The sequence below is a fragment of the Micromys minutus genome (genome assembly GCF_963924665.1).
Source record: "Micromys minutus genome assembly, chromosome: X".
NCBI classification, from domain to species: domain Eukaryota; kingdom Metazoa; phylum Chordata; class Mammalia; order Rodentia; family Muridae; genus Micromys; species Micromys minutus.
Window position 1 is genome coordinate 83,447,928 of NC_137970.1, and position 25,288 is coordinate 83,473,215.

The following is a 25,288-nucleotide window of genomic DNA, read 5'->3' on the forward strand; positions in this document are numbered from 1 at the left end:
TATGGAACACCTACCATGTTCTAGAAACTACCGTGAGCATTGGAGGCTAAAAATAAAAACAATAGATCACCTTTGACAGGAGGTGGCACAGGCAGCACATATATGTATGTCAGGTGCGGATGATGCCAAAAGTTCTGAAGTATAGCATGGTGATGGGGAGGAAAGGGTTGAGGGTAACTGCCTTAGGAGTTATTGTTGAAACACAAATCTAAAGGAGAAAGAAGAGCTAGCCTTGCAACTACCTGGATGAGAACCATTTGAAGACACTTGAGTTATACAATTCTTGAAATTAGTGAGGGTAGGGACTGAGGGACTAGCTCAATTATAGAATATTTTCCTAGCATGGAAGTAGCCCTGGGTTCCATTCCTAGAGCTCCAAATCAATATCATTAATAGTTAGACCAAAACAAAAAACAAAAACAATTCACAAAAGGTCTCTGGATATAATTTGTAGGTGGAGCATTTATCTATCACAATAAGGTTGGAGGTTCCATCTACAGCATCCCAAACAAAACAAAACAAAACAAATCTCAAAGAAGTGAGTATGGCTAGAGCAGGTTGAGCAAGAGCAAGTGCTAGATGATGAAGGCCAATGGGCCAATGGTAACAGGACAAATCATGTAGTGTTCTATAACCCCAAAGGGCTTTAGTAAGCTTTGAGCAGAATGACAGTCTTTCTTATATGTGAATTGGTACTGGAAGGTACTATTCTTGCTCCCAGAAGAGAAAGGTAAACACCAGCCCAACTACAAACCCTGAGATCTGCAGTGGTGACCTGCCTGCATTGGATATGCTAGTAGAATTGTAGCACAAAATGTGTGGGAGTAACCAGCCAGTCCTTGCTTAGATTTAAGGCCCACTTCACAAGATGGAATTTGTGGAGCCTGATACTGATTGGGTGGCCAAGAACCTGAGAGTAGATAGGCCAAGAACCAAGGGGAAAACCAAATAGTATTGTTCTGCTAAAGGGTCATAGCAATAACATGACTCCTAATGGTATTCTTCTGTGCCCATAGATCAATGCCCTGCCCAGACATAATCAGAGAAACTTCCTCATGCAGTGGATTTGAACAAATATAGAGACCTACAACTGGACAATGTATAGAGAATGGGATACTTTTGAGCACTCGGTTCTAAATAGGATGCATCCTGGCAGGGCTCAGAGAACTATGTGGAAGAGGAGGTAGAAAGATTGTAAGAGCTAGAAGGGATGGGGGAATACCTAGAAAATGCTTTTTCCAGACACAATAGGGTTGATATACATATGAATTTACAGAGCTTGTGGCAGGATGAACAGGGCTTGTATAAGTTGAAGCAAGATGGGGTTTAAGCATTGAGGGAAGAAGTAGCCATGAGCCTCCATCACCTTCTCAGAAGCTATCTCCAACTGACATCTGTCAAAGGAAAAAATAGTTTGCTCCAATGGAATAGTATGATTAGATATATTAACCACATGTAAGGGTAGTCCTTATGCCTAGCAGTATATGCCTAGCAATAAAATGAACTCAGTGATATTGTTATAGACCTTTTGTCTTATATTACTTTTTTTTTTGTCTCAATGACCTTTTCCTTTTGTATTATGTGTTCTGATTTTGTTTTTATGTGTTATGTGTGTGTGTGTTTCTTGTGCTGTTTTCTTTGTTTTTAAAGTTTTATTTATTTATTTTTCTCCATTTCTTTTCTGAAGGGAAGGTGTGGCACTAGATGGGGTAGGGTGGTTAGGAGTTGGGGGAAGGGAAACTATGATCAGAGTACTTTAAATAAAGAAAATGTTGTCATTAAAAATATAAATAAGAGAGTAGGTGATTGTAGGTTATGGGGAAAGTCCAGAGTGAAACACAACCAGGCCACCGCTGCCACACAGAGTGGGGCAGATGTCATGATGGTGATCACATATGTGATGGAGAGGTGAGAAAGATAGAAAAAAGGGGTGGTGCATGGCCCATGAAGAAAGGTACAACTAAAGATATGATGGCAGTGATTGGTAAGAGAGGGGACTGAGGTTGGCATCACTCTGTAGGGTTGGTATGGGCCATGGGCAACAGCCTGGAGCTTATACAGATGCAAACTTAGCCCTGAATATGCCTCTTCGCTGTGGGATCACCCTGGTTTTGGGCAATGACAGAGACCCAAAATGAGGAAAGGTTCACTTTATGGATTGGACCGCTTGGAAGAGACTCAGTAGTCTGTGATGCCGTCAGAGGCCATGTTGGTGTCTGTGGGCCTTGCTTCTGCTCCAAGCTGTGATGAAGCCTGAGATCCATGTTGATGTAAGTGGTCTGTGCTGCTGACTGCTGACTTGGGGATATCCTTGAGCTTTGATGTCTGCAGGGGTGGAAAGAGCATGTTGATATTAGTGGCATGTGCAGTCATCTGAGGCTCTGATGAGGCCTGAGGTCTCTGCAGCTGAGGAGGTCCATCAGTGGGGTGGTGGTCCAGATATGGACAGATGCTGCATTGATGTGTGCGGCTCATGTTACCACTGTAGGTCATGCACATATCTGTGTTCTGGGCTGCCACCTGAAGTCATGTTTATGTCTGAGGACTTTGCTGAGCTTTGCCATGAGCAAGGGAGAGTCGGCCCTTGTGGCCTGGATACAGGAGATCTGGCTCTGCCTTTCACTTGCTTCCACTTGGAGGCATGTTGTCCAGAGGACTTCTGGGCTGACCAACTTTGCTATCAACCAGACCTTGATCTAGGGCTACCCTAAATTGGCACCAACCCAGCTATGACCTGCTGAAGGGCATGAAAGGTCTTACCCTGTGGAACCAATTCTGTAGGGTCTCCATGACCCAGGCCAACAGAAAGTTATCCAAGCAAAGTCTTGGCGAGGGTCCTGTATTAATAATGTGGCAGAAGCCAGAGGCCTTCAAACAGTCCAACAACTCATTGCAATGATCATTTGCAAGTAAAGCTGTTTGGGCAAAAGCGTGTACTGCATGACACATTGCATCTTCCAGTGCCACTATGAGAAATGGGTATGTGATGGAGAAGGCCAAAAGATGGAGGAAGCAATGGGTACTTAGCACAAAGGAACTGGAGACCCCTCCCTACAGCTGTGAAAGGTGTGAGACAAAGCTGTGGTTGACAAAGGAGCAGGCCATCGCCAGAGGGATTGGTGAGAATTTTTAAAAATGTAAATGTATTGTTTTTCATTCTGGAAAATTACAAGGATGGGGGCAGACATGGAAGGCCTGGGAAAGGAGTGGAGTAGAGGTGCACAATGGGAAACTTCTAAAGAATCAAAAAATTATGCTGAGGAAAAAGAGTGAAACAAACAGAACACATTTAGGGGACTGCTGCATTTGATCAAGCGAGTTGATGGTGTTAAGAGTGGTGTGAAGGGCTGGAGAGATGGCTCAGTGGTTCAGAGCACTGACTGCTCTTCTAGAGGTCCTGAGTCCAATTCTTAGCAACCACATGGTGGCTCACAACCATCTGTAATAAGATCTGATGCCCCCTTATGGTGTGTCTGAAGACAGTTACAGTGTAGTCATGTACATTAAATAAATACATAAATATTTAAAAGAAAAAGAGTGGTGTGAAGTGTTTAGATTCATGGGCTATTCTGAGTGATCAAAGGCCTAAATATTTTTGTCATGACCATCACAAGAGTTTCTCTGTTCTTTGGGACCATTTTAGACATGATTCTATAATTGCTGTTTACTCACTTCAAACAAAGGGAGCTCAAGCTTATCCCTCTTGTGAACTTGCTAAGTTATCAAAATCTCCCCCCAAATCAAAATAGAAAAAAAAATAACCATAGTAACAATTGAGTCTGTTGGTATCACCATCCAAGAGAGGGCTCCCTATCTTCACGCTTGTCAAAGCTGTTATGCTCTAATGACAAATATTGATCATTGGAGAAAGCGCTACTCATCTGTGTATCACCAACAATGCTTCAGTCTTTTATCAATCAGGATGTGATGATTATCAATTTTGTCACTAGTATTGATACTCCATCTTTCCATGTCGAAACATGAGAACGTACTGGAGATGGAGCCCAGGAATTTGGGTATGCTAGGAATTCACCTTCCTGTTGAATGGCAGCTCTACCCTCCAAATGTATTCATTTCTGAAGTTTAAAAAAAACTGTTTTGGGTACAGGCTGAGCAACTGGTGGGTGGGAGACCTGGGCTTCCGGGGAGCAGAGAGATCTCTGCGGAGTGCACACGGAAAGTGCACCCCCTGCCTTGCCCTGCCCTACCTTGCCCGATCCAGCGACTGGGAACAGAAAATTAGAACTTCTGTTTCCTCCCGGAGGCGACTTCAGGACGCAGAGCAGAGCCCGGCCCATCTGCTACCCGGAAAGGCAGCTCGTAGAGGCTGAACAACTGGTGAGTGGGAGACCTAGGCTGCAGGGGAGGAGAGAGATCTCTGTGGAGTGAACACGAAAAGTGCACCCCCTGCCTTGCCCTGCCCTGCCGTGCCTGATCCAGCGACCAGAAACAGAACGTTGGAACTTCTGTTCACACCCGATGACTCTGAGGCATAGAACAGGGCTCGGCCCATCTGACACCTGGACCAGTGGAGAACCAGGGACACAGACCAGATACAAGGGAAAGGCAAGAACATATCACTGACAACAAAATGGCAAGAGGAAAGAGAAAGAGTATATCCCAAGGAAACCAAGACAATCTATCAACACCAGAACCCAGCTCTCCCATAACAGCAAACATCGGAACTCCAAACACTCCAGAAAAAGAAGACAGAGACCTGAAATCATACCTCAAGATGTTGATAGAGATACTTAAACAAGAAAGGGAGGAAAAGCAAAAAGATTCAGAAGCTTTTAAAGAAGAAACAAGAAAAAAAACTCAAAGAACTCAAAGAACTAGAGAAAAACAGAACCAAAGAAATAAAAGAATGGAAGAGGGAAATTAAAACAGAAATTGACACAATAAAGAAAACGCTAAAAGAGATAACCCTAGAATCAGAACACCAAAAAAAGAAATCAGGAGTCACAGAAGCAAGCATTTCCAATAGATTACAAGAGATTGAAGAGAGAATCTCGGGGGCAGAAGACAACATTGCAAACATAGACAAAACAGTCAGAGAAGATGCAAAAAACAAAAAGCTCCTAACCCAAAATGTCCAGGAAATCCAAGACACAATGAGAAGACCGAACCTAAGGATAATAGGAATAGAAGAGGGAGAAGAGTATCAACTAAGAGGCACAGTAAATATCTTCAACAAAATCATAAAAGAAAACTTCCCTACCATCAGGAATGAGATGACCACGAGCATAAAAGAATTCTTCAGAACTCCAAATAGGTTGGACCAGAAAAGAAATACCTCCCGACACATAATAGTAAAAACATCAAGTGCCCAAAGCAAAGAAAGAATACTAAAAGCAGTAAGGGAAAAAGGTCAGGTAACATATAAAGGCAGACCAATCAGACTCACACCCGATTTCTCAACAGAGACTATGAAAGCTAGAAGAGCCTGGACAGACATCATGCACTCCTTAAGAGAGCACAAGTGCCAGCCCAAGCTGCTATACCCAGCAAAACTATCAATCACCATCGATGGTGAGACGAAGATATTTCAAGACAAATCAAAATTCACACAATATCTGACCACAAACCCAGCACTACAATGAATTATAGGTGGAAAACCCAATACAATGAGAGAAAATACAGCCTAGTAAAAACAAGAAAACTCCTAAACAAGAAAACTAAAAGAAGAAAAAAACACAGACACAACTCAACCCAAAAAAGCAATAATGGCAGGAAACAGAAACAACTATTCCTTGATATCTATTAACATAAATGGACTCAACTCCCTAATAAAGAGACATAGACTATCAGACTGTATACATAAACAAAATCCAACCTTTTGCTGCATACAGGAAACTCATCTCAGACACAGAGACACACACTATCTCAGAGTAAAAGGGTGGGAAAAAACTTCCAAGCAAACAGCTCCAAGAAGCAAGCTGGAGTGGCTATTCTAATATCGAATAAAGTAAATTTCCAACCAAAAGTTATCAAAAAAGATAAGGAAGGACACTTTTTACTCATTACCGGGGAAATCTGTCAGGAGGAACTCTCAATCCTTAACATATATGCTCCAAATAAAAGAGCACCCACATTTATAAAAGAAACCCTACTAAAGCTCAAAAAATACTTTTCACCCCACACAATAATAGTGGGAGACTTTAATACCCCACTCTCACCAATGGACAGATCAGGGAAACAGAAACTGAACAAGGACACTGCAAAACTAGCAGAGACTTTGAACCAACTAGAATTAATAGATATATACAGAACATATTATCCTAAAGTAAAAGAATACACCTTCTTCTCACCACCCCATGGCACCTTCTCGAAAATTGACCACATAATTGGACACAGAACGAGCCTCCATCGATATAAGAAGATTGAAATACTCCCATGCATCCTCTCATATCACCATGGTCTACGGCTGGTCTTTAACAACAACAAAGACAACAAAAAGCCCACATACACATGGAAACTAAACAACGCTCTGTTAAAGGATAGCAGGGTCAAAGAAGAAATAAAGAAAGAAATTAAGGATTTTCTAGAATTCAATGAAAACGAAAACACAACATACCCAAACCTATGGGATGCAATGAAAGCAGTATTGAGAGGAAAACTCATAGCCCCAAGTGCTTTCAAAAAGAAACTGGAGAGAGCTTACATCAGCAACCTGACAGCACAGCTAAAAGCCCTAGAACAAAAGGAAGCAGATATACCCAAAAAGAGTAGACGGCAAGAAATAATCAAAATTAGGGCAGAAATAGACCAAATAGAAACAAGAAGAACCACTGAAAAAATCAACAAAACAGAGTTGGTTCTTTGAGAAAATCAACAAGATTGATAAACCCCTAGCCAGACTAACTAGAGGGCAAAGAGAGAGTATCCAAATTATCAAAATCAGAAAGGAAAGTGGAGACATAACAACGGAAACTGGGGAAATTCAAGAAATCATCAGATCCTACTACAAAAACTTATACTCCACAAAATTAGAAAATCTGGAGGAAATGGACGAATTTCTAGACAGATACTAGGTCCCAAAGTTAAACCAGGACCAAGTAAACCATCTAAATAACCCTATAACACCTAAAGAAATAGAAGAAGTCATCAAAAGCCTCCCAACCAAAAAAAGCCCAGGTCCAGACGGGTTCAGTGCAGAATTTTATCAGACATTTATTGGGGATATAACACCAATACTCTCCAAACTATTCCAAAAGATAGAATCAGATGGAATATTGCCCAACTCATTTCTTGAGGCTAAATAATCCTCGTACCTAAACCACACAAAGACCCTACAAGGAAAGAGAACTTCAGACCAATCTCACTTATGAACATTGATGCAAAATACTCAACAAAATCCTTGCAAACCAAATCCAAGAACACATCAAAACGATCATTCATCATGACCAAGTAGGCTTCGTCCCTGGGATGCAGGGATGATTTAACGTAAGGAAATCCATCAACGTAATCCACCATATAAACAAACTCAAAGACCAAAATCACATGGTTTTCTCACTAGATGCTGAGAAAGAATTCGACAAAATCCAACACCCCTTAATGTTAAAAGTCCTGGAAAGAACAGGAATCCAAGGTCCATACTTAACCATAATAAAAGCAATATACAGCAAACCAACAGCCAACATCAAACTTAATGGCGAGAAACTTGAAGCAATCCCACTAAAATCAGGGACTTGACAAGGCTGCCCACTCTCCCCCTACCTTTTCAACGTAGAACTGGAAGTCCTGGCTGGAGCAATTAGACAGCAAAAGGAGATCAAGAGGATACAAATCGGAAAGGAAGAGATAAAAACATCACTCTTTGCTGATGACATGATAGTGTACTTGAGTGACCCCACAAATTCCACCAGAGAACTCCTACAGATGATAAACAAGTTCAGCAAAGTGGATGGATTCAAAATTAACTCAAACAAATAAGTAGCCTTCCTATACTCAAAGGACAATCATGTGGAGAAAGAAATTATGGAAAAGGTACCCTTCACAATTGTCACAAAAACTATGAAATACCTTGGTGTGACTCTAACTAAGCAAGTGAAGGACCTGTATGACAAGAACTTCAAACCTCTAAAGAAAGAAATTGAGGAGGATCTCAGAAAATGGAAAGATCTCCCATGCTCATTGATTGGAAAAATCAACATCTTAAAAATGGCCATCCTACCAAAAGCAATCTACAGATTCAATGCAATCCCCATCAAAATTCCAACCCAGTTCTTCATGGAATTGGAAAGATCAATGTGCAATTTCATATGGAATAACAAAAGACCTAGAATAGCGAAACCCATCCTCAACAACAAAAAAACATCTGCGGGAATCACTATCCCTGACCTCAAGCTATATTACAAGGCAATTGTGCTGAAAACTGCATGGTACTGGTACAGAAATAGGCATGTGGATCAATGGAATAGAATAGAAGATCCAGAAATGAGCCCTCATGTATATGGTCACCTGATTTTTGACAAAGTAGCAGTAAACATTCAATAGAAAAAGGACAGCCTATTCAACAAATGGTGCTGGTCCAACTGGCACTCAGCATGCAAAACAATGAAAATAGACCCGTTCTTATCTCCTTGTACAAAGCTCAAGTGTAAGTGGATCAAAGATCTCCACATTAAACCAGATACACTGGAACTATTAGATGAGAAAGTAGGGAAAACCTTAGAACACATAGGCACAGGAGAAAATTTCCTGAACAAAACACCAATGGCTCAAGCTCTAAGGTCAAAGATTAACAAATGGGACTTAATGAGATTGCAAAGTTTCTGTAAGGCTAAGGATATCGTCAAGAAAACAAAACGGCAACCAACAGAATGGGAAAAGATCTTTACCAACACCACATCAGATAGAGGCCTAATATCCAAGGTGTACAAGGAACTCAAAAAGCTAGACACCAGAGAATCAAATAACCCTACTAAAAAATGGGGTACAGAGCTAAACAAAACGTTTTCAGTTGAGGAACACCGAATGGCCGAGAAACATCTGAGGAAATGCTCGACATCCTTAGCCATCAGGGAAATGCAAATCAAAACTACCCTGAGATTCCACCTCACACCATTCAGATTGGCCAAGATCCAAAACTCAGATGACAGCAGATGCTGGCGAGGCTGCGGAGAAATAGGAACACTTCTCCACTGTTGGTGGGGTTGCAAGGTAATACAACCACTCTGGAAATCTGTCTGGCGATACCTCAGAAAATTGGATATAGTACTACCTGAAGACCCAGCTATTCTACTTCTGGGCATATACCCCAGAGACACTTTAATACACTACAAAGATATATGCACCACAATGTTCATAGCGGCTCTATTTATAATAGCCAGAAGCTGGAAGGAACCCAGATGTCCTTCAGAAAATGAATGGATACAAAAATTGTGGTACATATACACAATGGAATACTACTCAGCCACCAGAAACAATGACTTAACCAAATTCTTAAGAAAATGGCTGCATCTAGAGAATATCATCCTGAGTGAGATAACCCAGTCACAAAAGAACAGACATAATATGCAGTCACTGATAGTGGGATGCTAACCCCAGAGGCTTGCACTCCCCCAGAAACAACTCACAGACTTTATGAAGTCCAAGAAATAAAGAAAACAAAACAAAACAAAAAAATTTACAAAACAAGAAAACTTTAACTATTTCCATGTTACATTTTGTTTTACATGTACTTTAGCTCATTGTAACTATTAAGTTTTCAAGGCATACTATTAAACCTTGAACAAAATCAAGTACTGACTAAAAATATATTCATATAGTTTTATGTAAAAATTATGTTAAAATCTGAAAAAAGTACTGACAAAAATGTATAATTTTAAGCAAAAAATGTTTAAAATCTGTACATTTATCTTTGTTTTGTAAAATAAAGTTGTTTAAAAAAACTGTTTGCCCCCTTTTTCATGATCCAGACTGTAGTTTTGAATCTTGAACTTGCAGTTAAAGATTTAGATACTCATTGTGGAGGACCAGAAGAAGGCGGAGTTTTAGAAGCTAGAAACTGTTATATGATCAAACACTCTTAATCTTGATGATATATGTCTGTGTGACAACAAATATAAAAGGAATTTGGAAATTATCTTCTGAGGTCATAAATGCAGATGACTGAGAAATTGAAATGAGAAACAGTATAGATTTGACCCATCACTCATTTTATAACTCATAAATTTCTCCACTATTCAATAAATCAAGGAAAACTTTTTTCCCAAATTATCAACTTTTCTTTCTTTCTTTCTTTTTTTGAAGTAACAACTGTGTTGCTAATGAAGACAGGAAAAGTAATGAGTGAGATGAATTTTTTGCTATTGTTCTTTTGTTAGAACTCATTCTTACACTAAAGAACAACCTCTCTATTTCTGTTCTGTTTTATTTTCCTCTGGTTGAGAATGAAGTTCTTTTCTTTCTTCCGAATCAAGATGCTAACATACTAAACTGGCAACTTAAAAATAAAAAGCTATTATGCATGTATACTTTTATCCCAGAGAGATATTAAGATATTTTAAATGTCATTTAAGATAGTCTTACATGTATATACACCAGAGTTCCATGTCCTAGACTATAATTAGCTTTGCTCTTTGCTGCAGACTTGCTGCAAAATTTGGTTTAAATTCCTCATCTTTAATAAATCAAGGTGAATAGCTTTATAAAATTAGTAAGCTTAATGAGTATAATATGAAAATAATTTAGAGAAATCAGATGACTCTAGTAGAAAGGAAGGTAAAATATACAATCAGATGTTCACCCGAGAATAAAACAAATGGCTTATGACATTAAAATATGTTAAATCTTGCTTTTAAGAAAAATCAAGTGTAGGGCTGGGGAGATGGCTTGGTGCTGACCAGTCACAAGGACTGAAGATCTGGTCATAGCATCCAAGGAAGGCACTGGATTTTCTACAAACACATTATGCTTACTCTGAGGGTTTCAATGACCTGTTTTGGCCTTAAGCTACGTCTTCAAAAAGTCAAATATGCAATGATAATGAGGTAGTACTTCTTTTTGCCTGTCAGATTGGAAATGTAGATTTTTAATGTTTTTTTTTAAATCTATGATGACAAAGATGTAAGAAATAGCCACACCTTTGGACTGATGGTATCCAAATTGAACAACACATGTTTTATGATTCTATTACTAAGAATTTACATTATAGATGATAATTTAAAAAATGTGGAAAAATATCAATTATGAAATTGTTTAGAAAACAAAACAAAATTATCCAGCCTTCAAACAACTTATATGCTTACTTAATATACTAGACAGATAATTATGACACACATGTACAGGACCATATTGATAGAAACAATGCCGCAAAATAAATGTTCCCACAGAGAAAGAAAGATAGCTAAAATGTATTGCTAGAGGTAATTTCTTTTGTTTTGACCTAGGGTTTTCCTGTGTAGCCTTGGCTGTCCTGAAACTAGTTTTGAGACTAGAGTAGCTTTAGCCACACAGAGAGGCAGGCTTATCTCCCGATTTCTGGGATTACAAGGCACAACCACACAGCAAGGTACATTTTTGTAAGGCCTTTGTTCAAAAAAAGTCTCTCTATGTTTCTTTATAAATAAAAACAGACAATATTTAGGAGGACCCACATAAATTGTTCCTTGTCATGATTTCTAAGGAGTCAGTTTTGGGAATGGGAAACAGAATATTTTTCTTCTCATATTATTATATTGTTACATTTCTTATAGTTGATGTGTCTCCTGAGAGACTCTGCTAGGGCCGGACAAATATAGATGTGGATGCCCACAGCCAACCATCTGACTGAGCCTGGGGTCTCCAATGGAGGAGTTAGAGGGAGGACTGAAGGAGCTGAAGGGGTTTGTATCTCCATAGGAAGAACAACAATATCAACCAACCAGACCCCCAAAGCTCCCAGGGACTAAGCCACCAACCAAAGAGCACACATGGAGAGACCCATGACTCCAGCTGCATATGTAGCAGAGGATAGCATTGTCTGGCATCAATGGGAGGAAAGGCCTTTGGTGCTGTGAAGGCTTGATGCCCCAGTGTAGGTGAATGCTAGGGTGGTGAGTTGGGAGTAGATAGGTAGGTAGGGGAGCACCCTCATAGAAACAGGGCAAAGGAGGGTGAGATAGGGGAATTTCGGAGGCGAAACTGGGAAGGGGTATAACATTTGAAATGTAAATAAATAAAATAACCAAAAAAAAATCCCTCTCAAAACTAAGCAGATGAATGTCCACAAAGGTGCTAGTGACCATGAAGTTTGATAGCTGAACAGATTTACATTTTCTATTAGGCAGTTAAGAAGACCTTGCGTGAATATGATACACATTCATTTTGTTTGAGCACACAAAGCACAATTTGTTCTAAATATTGTCTGTTGGTCTAAGATATGCCGAGTGACGGAGACATAGTATCTCTCTGGTGGTTGAAGTATAAAGCCTATTTGATAAGGAGATACATTGGAGAGTCCCTGTTCATAATGTTTAAGCCAGAGTTCCACCCACAGTTCTGAGATGGACAATGGAACTAGCTGATAGTGGCTGTAAAGCTGCATCGGAAAAGCTGATTGGGGTTTAGAATTTGTGCTCTCGGGCAGCACATTGAGCTACATAGAGACAGCGCCAGGGCAAGCAAAAGCCGGACGGGCACTGGGTGACTCTGCCTCAAAGAAGAAAATCAACTAAACAAGGGCAAAGGAGATCTTAAGAAGCCGAGAGGCAAAATACCTTCATATGCATTCTTTGTGGGAGCACAAGAAGAAGTATCCGGATGCTTCTATCAGCTTCTCAGAGTTCTCGAAGAAGTGCTCAGAGAGGTGGGAGACAGTGTCTGCTAAGGGGAAACTTGAAGATATGGCAAAGGCTGACAAGGCTCGTTATGAAAAAGAAATGAAAGTCTACATCGCCCCCAAAGTGGAGACCAAAAAGAAGTTCAAGGACCCCAATGCACCCAAGAGGCCTCCTTCAGTCTTCTTCTTGTTCTGTTCTGAGTACTACCCCAAAATCGAAGGCGAACATCCTGGCCTATCCATTGCTGATGTCACAAAGAAGCTAGGGGAGATGTGGAAAATCACTGCCGCGGATGACAAGCAGCCTATGAGAAGAAGGCCGCCAAGCTGAAGGAGGAGTTCGAGAAGGATAATGCTGCCTACAGAGCTAAAGGAAAACCTGATGCAGTGAAAAAGGGGGTGGTCAAGGCTGAAAAGAGCAAGAAAAAGAAGAAAGAGGAAGATGGTGAAAGGATGAAGAGGATGGGGAAGAGGAGGAAGAAGAGAAAGACAAAGATGAAGGTGATGATGAATAAGTTGGTTCTAGCAGTTATTTTCCTTCTCTTTAAAGCATTTAACCCCCTGTACACAACTCACTCCTTTTAAAGAAAAAATGAAAATGTAAGGTTGTGTAAGATTTCTTTTAAAACTGTACAGTGCCTTTTTTTGTATAGTTAACACACTACCGAATATGTCTTTAGATAGCCCTGTCCTGGTGGTATTTTCAATAACCACTAACCTTCCTGGTACAGTATGGGGGTTGTAAATTGGCATGGAAATTTAAAGCAGGTTCTTGTTGGTGCACAACACACATTAGATATATACGGGGACAGTCGTTTTGTGGTTTTTTTTCTATTATTTTTCTTTTGGGTTTTTTTTTTTTTTTTTATCTTCAGTTGTCTCTGATGCAACTTAGATGAAGATAATTGTTGTTCTGTTAACTGAATAGCACTCTGTAATTGCAAAAAAAATGCGGCTGTTTTGTTGACATTCTGAATGTTTCTAAGTAAATACATTTTTTTTAATTAAAAAAAAAGGAATTTGTGCTTTCCAACTTCAGAAAGTTCCAAGTCATCACTCCATTTTACTTCGAAAGGGAGGAGAGAAGGGGAGATGATCTTTCATTGGTATTAGCTTCCTTTTTTTTCTCTTACTCTATTATTTGACATCCTTAGTTTTAGATGACCCTTTCACCATATTTATTTATGCAAAACGATATATTTATTCTTTTTACTTTTCTTTATTCAATTATTTTGTTTACATTTCAAATGTCCCCCTTTCCGGTCCCCTCTGCACAGGTTCCGACCTTTCCCCTTTACCTCTAAGAGGGTGCTCCCCCCACTCCCACTTCACCTCACTAGCATTTCCCTTCTCTGGGGCATCAAGCCTCTACAGCACCAAGTACCTCTCCTCCCACTGATGCCAAATAAGGCAGTACTCTACCACATATGTAGCAGGGGCCATGGAACAGCCCATGTGGTTGGTGGCTTAGTGGCTGGGAGCTCTAAGAGGTCCAGTTAGTTGATACTGTTGTTCTTCCTATGAGGTCCCATTTAGCTCCTTCAGTCCTTCCCTTAACTCTGAGAATTTCATATGCTCTTTTTGTTTGATCTTGCTCATTCTCCAACTTTCTACCAACTCAACTTCAGACGTTTCCTTCTCTCCTTTTCTCTTTCCCCCTTCTTCTGTCTTCTTTTTAGCAAGTAGATAAACAATAATAAAAAACAAACTCATTGAGTCCAGTTTGTGAGTCAGAGTACTCCTGGGCATGAGGCCTGCCCTGATGAGATGCCCGTTGTTATTCCACTGAAGAAAACAGCAATCTAATGTCAATAGTTACTCAGCTATGGGTGGAACATTGAGCCCACCTCCTTTCCTCCATGCTGCGCTGAGACAGGCTCTCCTTGTAGCCCAGCCTGCTTCCAAAACATTTGTAGTGAATCCCATCTTTTGACATTTGACATCCCTTCCTCCATCTCATGTGCAAGCCTATTCAGTGCTGTTTGCTTTCCTTCATTCTCATGGTTTGGTGCTTGTTGCCCCCAAGTACAAGCTGAAAGACGTGAGTTCAGCTTCCAGAATCACCCAAAGAAAGAACGGACTTCACAAAGCAATATTCTCCCCATGAGCTCAGGGTCCCTTTTCACTACTAAATGGGTGGCAACAATCCTTTGAGATCAAAGTGAGACAGGAAGCCTTCTTGCACTGAAGCTTCCTCTAATCACATTCTCTTCATTTTGCTGAGAACTTCACAGAGCTGGCATACTCCACAGCACAGAGAACATTCTGACAACTGGACTTACTTAATCTTGTTTTGGTTTATCAGTAGGAACCAGAATGCAAGGGAAACAATATAATGATTCTGTAGAAGGAAAATGCTGGAGGCAGTGGTCCAAAAAGAAGTATAGCTGGGTAGAAGATAAAAACGGGACACGAACAAAATCAGGGAGGCAATAGGAACTGTTCAGAAGTGATAGATTTGCTTATTATGTGTATGTCAGGATTCACCAAACGGTACCCATCAAATATATAAAGGTTTTTATATATTAATTTTGTCCCAGCTATGTTTCTAAATGTGCTAAATATGGTATCTAGACACTGGACTGTTGGGTCAGATGGGGTAGAAGGGAGGTACAGAGGGCTAAAGGACGAACATGGGAATGAAAGCAGTAATAAAATGGGAGGTTGTTTAGATTAATAAAAAGACAAAAACTCGTTTCTCTGACACTGGGAAATTCAGGTTATACAACTAATTGGCATAGCGCTATTATTAGATGATTAATACTGACTGTATTTGACAGACTCTAAAATCATGAGAGGAGGCAAATCTTTAGTCATGTCTATGAAGGAGTTTCTTTTTTCCCCCCTTCTTTTTTACATTGGATATTCTCTGTATTTACATTTCAAATGTTATCCACTTTCTTCCAACCCCCTTCCCCTTTTGCCTCCCATTACCTCCATGAAGGTGCTCCCTCTCCCAACCACCCTTTTCCCTCTCAACACCTTGGTATTCCCCTACACTGAGAAAATGAGTCTCATTGGTTGGTGTTTTAGTCCCTGGGAGTTGTGGTGGGTTTGGTTGGTTGATAATTTTGTTCTTCCCATGAGGTTGCAGACCCGTTCAGCTCCTTCAGTCCTTTCTCTAGTCCTTTCTCCTTCATTGGGGTCCCCATGTTCAGTATGATGGTTATCTGCAAGCATCCTCCTCTGTATCAGTATGGCTCTGGCAAAGCTTCTGAGGAGGCATCTATATTAGGTTTCTGCCCAGAAGCACTACATGGCATCGACAATAGTGTCTGGGTTTAGTGACTGTATATGGGGTGTATCCTCAGGTGAGGCAGTCTCTGGATGATCTTTTCTCTAATCCCTGCTCCTCTATTTGTACCTTTATTTCCTTCCATGAACATCTAAGAAAGACTGAGGCACCCACTTTCTGGGCTTCCTTCTCTTTGAGCTTCATAAGTTCTGTGGATGGTTCCTTGGGTATTCCATAGGTATCTTACATGGTGGGTATTTACCTAATTTTTGAGCCAGGGTCTCTTATTGAACCAGTAGTTCATTGATTTGATGAAGATTTTATGTGGATGGCTGGACAGGAATCTTCTGGACTCACCTGTCTCTATGCCTCCACCCAGTGCCGGGGTTACAGATGTATATTTCTAAGTCCAGCTTTCACAGGAGTGTTGGGGATGTGAACTCAGGTCCACATGCTTGCACAGGAGACACTTTACTAATTGAGCCATCCATGTTCCAGCTTCACTTGAGAAAATGGGTGCTATTAACCAGCAGATGATATCAGCATGACTAACTGGTCAGAGGAGAAGTAGGAGCTGTCTCGTAAGTGCTTAGTACACACCAGGGAACATTCCACATCAATGTACCCATATTTCCTTCCACTCTCACTACAAGTCTATAAAGTAGATCCCCCCCATTGTCTCTGGATGCGGATGAAAAGACTGAGGTCTAGAGAGATTAAGTGACTTTTCCATCTACTAAGTGGCTGACTCTAAAGTGCAGAGTATCTGTAAATAGCAGGGGAATTTTTTACAATCTCTAGTTTTTCATCTATTTCACTGAGTTAACTAGATGGACTCATCCTTTTTGGTCCTCTCCGTGTGTTTTAGTAACATTTATGCTGGTCCTCAGTGTCCCTCTTCCATACTGTACAATCTTACCTTGAGACTAAGAGGCAGATATAAACGGAAAAAAAAAAAAAAACCAACCAAACAAACCCAAAATCTTGTTCTGTTGCTGATTTCCTATAACCCCAACACAAACACTTATCAGTGTTGTTGAGATTTAATCTCTGTAGCTCATCTGTGAGACCAATTTTAATTTGAAGCCATCTGCCACAGACAAATGAGTAATTATGGCAGAGCCCAGAGGGGCGGGCCACAGGGAAAAGGTTGGCTTAGCCTCTTTCTGGATGCCTGCACAGAGGAAAGTGACCAAGAAAGCACATTGCTTGGGCAGGCTGTTGACACAATGACCAGAAGCTCTACTTCCACTTTGTTCAAGTTTTTAACCTCTTTTGACAAAGGAAGAATGCCTCTGAGTTTATGAAGCTTCTTTAGCAGCAGAAGGCAGACTGTTGCCATCTAGGCCAGCCAGACGGGGGCGGGGTGTCCTGTGAATTGGGCCAGCTCACGCTCCAACCCTCCCACATACTGTACTCCGGGTGCCTTGTGACCAGGGCCACAGACCATCTGGTCTCTTTACACACTATGGCGAGCGCAAGCAAACTGAAGGAGCAAATCAGAAAATGATCATTACTGACGTCAGTCTAACATTGAAAGATTTCCCAATGTCCTTCACATATTTCAATCTTAATTTTTCCTTAAAACGGACCTCAGGGTTAGGCAGCAGTTAGGTGCTGTTAGTGTCATTTTATAGATGATGGAACTGAGCTGGCTAGCGCTGCGAACAGTGAGTTAGACTGTACCTTCTGTCTACACTGGTGCTATTCACGTGGTGCTAACTCCTCAAAGATCCAGGGAAAGCAAGAGTGAGAGTGAATCAATATGGTTTTGGTTCAACCTTCAGTTAAACTGAGGAAGGTTTCTTCGGGTTGTTTCTCAGTGAGATTTTATGAAATCCCCAAACAATATGTTCACGTTGTACTAACCATGAATATGACTTTAGTTGGGAAAAGAGTCTTTGCAGATGCAATTATAGGAAGATGGGATCATCCATTTAAGGAAGAAGGCAATTTGGATGGAAACAGAGGAAAGCAACAGAACACTTTACATCTATAGAGGTAGAGACTGGAGTTGTGTGTGTGTGTGTGTGTGTGTGTGTGTGTGTGTGTATGTGTATGTATGTATGTATGTATGTATGTATGTATCACGAGGGATTGTAGGCAAACTACAAATATTACTATCAGTCTTCCCATTACCTTCATTCTTTACTGCCTCCTACTCTGTGAAATAATACATTCATTTTGCCTTAAGATGTTAAGTTTGTGGTAATTTGTAATGGCAACACAGAAAACAAATACAGAGGCATAAAGACCTACCTAGATACTGGTGGATATGAGGTTGTTAAAGTGTTGGTTTCAGGCCTTAGACCTAAGATTCAGATTCTATAGGCATGCACTGAGCCTCAGGAACCTGCAGTTTGACACGTTTCTTATATACAACAAATGGTTCAGAGTTGGTTTAGCACATTCACCAAAATGTCAACCTCTTCTCTGAATTATAGCTGAATCAGCCTTCCCTGCCGACAAGGCTCCTTTAAAGGTACCTGAAGCCAATGGCCAGAAGATAGTGAGCAGAACATGCAAGACGCCCCCTGGCATCAGGTCTTCTCTTGTCACCAAGTTTTGAATTCTGTGACTAATTCTAAAAGTGTTTATTTGCAATAAATTAACTAATTAATTAATAAATATCACAAAGCCTTCAAGTTGCCAAATTTTACTCCTCAAGACGTAGTTTGCCGTAGGTAGAAAGTTGGTCAAAAGGGCCAGAATCTGCAGCAACAAGAAGAACACATTCTCTCTCTCTCTCTCTCTCTCTCTCTCTCTCTCTCTCTCTCTCTCTCTCTCTCTCTCTCTCTGCCCTCCTCCTCCTTCTCCTCCTCCTGCTACTGTACTACTTTGCCTTTTGGGTGAGAAACAGTCGATCTAACAAGATATTACTATTTTTATTCTCAAGTTTGGTTCCAGATGAAAATTCAGGTTTCTATGTGAATGTTGACTCTTGAAGCCACTAGCAGCCATTTATGCTGGGCCTCTGATCTTTATTGTAAAGTAGTTTTAATATGACTGAGTAGCAGGAGAAACATAAGGAGAATGGGATAAATGAGGCACAGAGACAGAAGGAATTTTGCTGCCAGCCTGGACCCTTAAGTCCTTGCCTACAAATGCTGAAGATGACCCTGATTTAATCTTCCCAAGATTGATGGTGGTCAGCTTGCCTCATTTTCTAGAGCAATGAAGACCATGTGGTGGTTGTGGCTCTGTGAAAAAGATTTGCTCTTCAGATTGTGTGCGGAAGAGCTGCCTTCCTGCAAATGGTCTGCCAAGCTGAACTCAAGGTCTTTTAGGGAGCCTCTGTTTGTTTACATTTCTAATTGTTCCCAAGTAAACAAATCTTGTTTTGATCTCAAAAAAAGACAGCTCTCTAGCACTGTGAACAGTCTGGCATTACAGTTACTGATATATGACCTATCATATAGTGACTGTCACAGCAATGGAAGATAATGAAATAGTGGAAACTCATAGTTGGGCTTGGAGAAGAGAGTCCAAAGCTACCAAAAGGACTGGGATGGAGCTGATGGCTCTGTGCGATTTAACATACATTGCTGTATGATAGTGGAGTATTGACAAAGGAGGGATTATAATGGTAGTGACTGACAAACAAAAGGTCCTAGCATAAATGAGGCTGCTACAAGTATCCTAATCCAGGTTGTAAATGCCTGATTCTGTACCAGGAGTAATCTGTTTCTATGACCTAAGTTCTACTTTTGCCTAGGAGAGGTCACATCAACTTGCCCTTTAGTGTAAGGGAAACATGGTGCCTGCCTTCCTTCCTGACTAGCAGATCATCAGAATGTGCTAGAGCACAGGGAAAGATGAAAGAGATGGGAACCATCAAACATAAATTTGCTCAATATTGACTACCCAGCTAGACAAATTGTGCTGTGAGCTCTTCTTCTTCCAAACAGTTATGAGGGTAAATGTGATTGATTATACAGTCCCCAAAATTCTTGTTCAGGAGAAAAACTGTCTTATGATTTTTGGATATACTTCACTCCTTCATGTCTTCTGCAAATATTTACATATCATCCCTTATCTTTTGGGCACTTATTCAGTACACCGAGGGGAAGCATGGAAAGAAGTGGGCATTAGGCTTATCCCACACAGTAAAGAGACTAGGTACTCCTATAAGTGAGGCCACCCACTAGGTGCCATGAGATTAGTTTCAAATAAAGGGAAAAAGATTGATCCAGTGTGGAACAGGAACTTAGAGGCTGGTAGCTGAAAATTCTTTGGAATCTACCCAGGTGCTTAGTGGGGAGAACTGGACACAGAACAAATCACTTTTGATGAGTTTTCTAAGATGGAAACAAGTAGGAAACAAACTCAACTTCTTTGCTAAATCTCTTAGGTCAGTCACTAGGCAGCTCATCTATTTTCTATTCATTTGACCCATCTCATCATTCTGGTGTTAGGTTTCTATGATTTCCAGGGAAGCAGTGTAGCCAGCCTAGTATATGGCCATTAAAATGTTTTCCACTCAGAACCCCACTTCACCCAAGAAATTTTAATCCAATTCATGTATATAGGTATATAAGAGAGCTTTACAGATATTAAACATTTGCTGCTACTAAATCATGACTAAATTTATCCTGAAACAATTACTAGATCTACCTTATTAAAGATGAAACCAAAGTTGCATATTAATGAGATTAATGTACTTGTTTATGTTTATATAAATAATTGAATCTTGGCTAAATATTTGATACTACTTTTGATATTTTTGATATTTGATCAAAAAACTGCAGAATCGTTTTTTCAAAGTTGAAAAGGATTTTAGTTTTATAATCATCGGCTCTGAGAATGTGAATATATATGCAAGTATATATATATATATATATATATATATATATATAAAACCATATACTATGAAATAGCAGAAGTATGTTTAAGGCTGCAATTAAGAAATTGCTGGACATTCTGTGCTAATCTCAAGCTAAAACTCACCAATTTATTTTTCATAGAAAACAACTCAGTAAACAGCTTTTGCAAATCACAATCCAATCCAAAGGTATACTAATTTAATGTTTAATTTCACATGCCGAGGAAGTAGAATGAAAACATTAAGAGTCTTTGTCTTCTATACTTATACCATTATGTTTCTATGATCCATACTTCTTGGTATGTAAAATAAAGACACTATTATTAATGTATGAGTCACTAGCCTCAAATCTATGCAGAGAAATGCCATTGGCATTGTGTACAGTTCTAGCAATTGCAATGTAAAGGGCCCACACTATGTGTTCAGAACCAAGGTTGCAATGAAGTTGTATGATAGATCCATCATGAGTGAGCACCGCCACAAACACCTGAGATTCTTTGCATGTTCAACTTTACATCAATTTTTGATTATTGTACATCCAAACGGAGCCTGCGACCGAATCCCCTCGAGGACCTGTTAGGGTACAGTTTTTCTGAGAGCTCATGACTCAGTCTGCTTGTAGTGTAGGGTTCTAAGGCTCTGCATTTTACATAAGTTCTCAGGAAATTCTGCTGCTGCCAGTCTTGCAGGCACACTTTGAGAAGCCCTTATTTACATGACCGAGTGGGCAGTAAGAGTGAGAATTGGGTTAGAAGGGAAAGAAAGAAGAATGGGGGAAACCATGGGGCTTAGGGATTGAATATGGAGGACAAAATTAGACTGAGAAATCAAAGATGACCAAAAAGATATCAACTTTTGGTGTCTTGAGAATATGAGGCTCACAGACATAAATTCGCAAATGCCTATGAGCACAATTCAGCCACCTACCATGTACTAGGAAAATATGCAAGGTTTTTATTTGTGTCTCTGCTATGGCACTCAAATGTAAAGTCTTCTTGTCTGTGGAAGAAAAGCTTCTCAAGAGAAAGCCTGGGTCTGTGCTTCGTCTCTTTTCTAGAATGTAATGTTTGAGTAAAGGAAGAAAATGAAGATATAGTGGGGGTGGTAAAGTGGAAAGAGTTTACATATTCTTGACATGAAGAACATGACTTTGCACTGCTAAGTATTGAATATGTATGAGTAACTAAGGGAAAAAAAAAGAAAAGTAATAAAACAGCAGGGCCACACAGGGCAGCTCCTGGGATAGCTCTGGAGACAACTGATAACAGTTTCTAAGATAGAGCTTCTTAATTTCAGACTGCCAGACCTTTGTCCTTTGGACTCTGAAATCCTGATTTCTAGCTATTTCCAGCCTAAGGGAATTCTCTTACCTGCTTCTCTCCACTGGGCTTTCTGTAGCTAAGCAGAAGTTCCACAGCTCCTACCACCTCCTTGCGGATGGCATAGAGTAATGCATCACCCACGTACACACTGTGGTTCAGCAGTAGCTCCATGATCTCCAAGTTCTCATTCTCAATGGCAATGAGTAGAGCACTCCTGCCCAGAGGATCCATGCAGTTGATGTTGACATTGTAGTAGATCTCAGCCTCCTGCAGTGCCTGCTTCACCGTGGCATAGTCCCCCTTCTCCACAGCACTAAGGAAGGCTTTCTCTTCAGCAGACAGCTCAGTCTCAGCCCTCACGATTTGGAGAGGGATTCGGTCTCGGTATGGTGAGTAATTGACCTTCTTGTAGTACAGCTGGGCCATGGTTCATAGCAATTTAGAAAACTGAGGAGAGAGAGAGAGAAATAGAGAGAGAGAGAGAGAGAGAGAGAGAGAGAGAGAGAGAGAGAGAGAGAGAGAGATTTAATTGCCTGAAGGTTTCAAATGGCCACTTACTACACTTATTATCCCTTTCTAGTGGGATTTCAGAATTTCAAAGTGTTTAAATGACATCAATGTCCCCTTGTTGCCAAGGAGGAGAGACGTTGATCAGAAAGACTTGGGCTCAAACTAAGACCAGCTCTGAGATCTTGGACAAGTTAGTCAAAGCCTATACCACATTAGTTTCTAAGTTTATCCATATTGATATCATTAGAAGTTAGTGTTTAGACACTGCTTACCACGTCTTGTGCTAGAGAATAATTCCTATCCTGAAAAGCTACTCTGATAGTTAAAGGCGTTACACAGGATCAAATCCCCTAGGATACAGTACACATTAGATTCGTCTCCTTCCACTGCTGAAAGTATTTATGGTAAACTTCTGATCAGTGTGCTAACTTCATGCTGCCACAGAGCCAGTTTCTTTTGATCTCTGCCTCTGTGTATCTTTTGTTAATCTAATTTTCAAGATTTCATTTGCCACTGTTCCAGATGCACATTTCAGACCACAGTACTGTTTTAGGAGCTGAGAATACAGTTTAGTTAGTGGAATGTGTCTCCACTTACCCCCAACACCATGTTTGATCTCTAGCTCCACATGCAATGGATCTGGTCAGGCATAGTCATAATCTCAGTACTCGGGAGGCAGAGGAAGAAGAATCAGAAGTTCAAGGTCATCCTTGGCCACAAAGCGGATTCATCGCTGACTTAGGATTTATGAAACCATGTATTTTTTTTTAAAAGATTAAAGGAGAACAATATATGTGGTTTAGTGTGTTAAGTCCAGCCCTGTTTCTTGCTGATGCCCATTAGAGAAGTATGGTCTCCAACAGGCTAAAGCCATCTGCAAATGATAAGGATGGACTCCCTTCCTAAATCTACCCCTGGTTTGTTTCTGCTACTACTCCAAACTCTGAAGCTAACAGACTGGAGAACCAATTTGATTTAATTCGGAGCAACAAATGGTCTGCTTTGTTTGTGCCAGATCTAAGGTAACATCGTACTTAATAGAACTGATCGTAAAGCGAAAACTGAATAGGTTTTTACCGAGCTCCTGCAATGTGCTTAAATTTTCTCAGGATGACCAAGAAAATAAAAGTGCCCTTGCCTATAACAATACAAAAGGCATCACAGAGTTGAGTGCTTATGTTGTCATTTATAGGTCAAATTCACTCATATTTGTCATTGACACCTGTACTGTCCCTGTGAGATGAGACTGATGATCCTCTGCTGGGGAGAAAATGAGACTTAGATCTATTAGCAGATTGGCTGGCTGTTCTCTCCTGTCCCGGAGATCTCCAGGCTATTCTATAGTTAAGATGGCCTCATTTTAAGACTTTTTGTTTCACTACTAGCAGGGAATGGAAGTGTGATGAAGTACCCCCGAGTCTCATCTCTTAGATGTAAGAGACATTGTGGAACTTCTGCAAACATTTACCTCAGTTTTTCAGGAAATTACATCTCTACTTTAACGGGGCAAGAAGCATATATTATATCAAGTGGAATCTGCAATTCATATCCTTGTGATCATTGGGGAAATTAGCATTTGAAGATGACTGTTGGCTGCTTTTGGCCCAAATGATGAATTTCTTTCTCTGTTCAGCAATTAGGAAAACAGGGTGCTGCTTGGCTCCCTAGAGAAACTCTGATATGTATTTTACTACTGAGCTGGTTAGTTTTGTTTGTTTGTTTTTGTTTGTTCTTTGCTAATTGGAAACATACTCAAGTCACCTGGAAAGTGAGAGCACCTTAAATGTGGAATTGTATCCCATCAGATTGGCTTGATGGCTGGTTGATGGAAAAAGGCACAGTTCACTGTGGACAATGTTGTCTCTAGGCAGTTGTACCAGGCTACACCTTTAATCCTAGCACCTGTGAGGCAGCAGCAGGCAGAGATCTCCATGCATTTGAGACCAACCTGGTCTACAGAGTGAGTTCTGGGACAGCCAAGGCTACACAGAGAAATCCTGTCTTGAAAAAAGGAAACAAAACAAACAAACAAACAAAAAAAACAAAGCAAAAAACAACAAAAAGGTAGCTGAGTACACTATGGGGAACAAGCCAATAAGCAGCTTCTTCCATGGTTCTGGCTTCTGCATCTGCTTGAGTTGCTGCCTGAACTGATAGACAGTGATGAAGGAGTGTAAAAGAAATCTCTTCTTCTCCACGTTTATTTTATTCATGGTGTTTATCACAGCAACAGGAAGCACACTGGGGCAGCCACTGTTAAGGAACTTGCCAGAGTCTGGAGGAAGTTGGTACTTAGATGAAGCACTTGCCACTGAACAGCGTATGACCTCGATGATACTAACATTAGACTGCTTCTCTGTTTCTGTGTTGTCAACAGGAAGTGGGAGGGAAGAAGAGTGTGAGCCCTTGAAGAGAGACTCAAGAGCTCGTGGGTTTCTGTTATAATAACTTAATGGAAATTCACTGAGCAGTTCCAGGACATCCAGCAGTCTGGTAACCATTGTGGTGGTGGGGGGAGAAGATGGCAGAACCGGCTGTGCTTTCACCAGTTTTTTTGGCCTCCACTACTGCCACATGTCGAACTTACTAATAAATTTGACTCCATTCTTTCTCCATCACTTCTAGTGTGCATC

At 40.5% G+C, this 25,288-nt stretch overlaps 1 protein-coding gene across 1 annotated transcript in view; it reads right to left on the minus strand.

Moving 5' to 3' along the window:
- Window positions 1-22,571, minus strand: part of TRPC5 (transient receptor potential cation channel subfamily C member 5) — a gene marked incomplete at both ends in the record, with an annotated part of 138,355 nt that extends 115,784 nt beyond the window's left edge. The window contains one exon of the mRNA XM_080910626.1: window positions 22,194-22,571. Coding sequence (XP_080766752.1) covers window positions 22,194-22,571 — 378 coding nt within the window. The remainder of the gene's footprint in view (window positions 1-22,193) is intronic.
- Window positions 22,572-25,288: the final 2,717 nt, after the last annotated feature.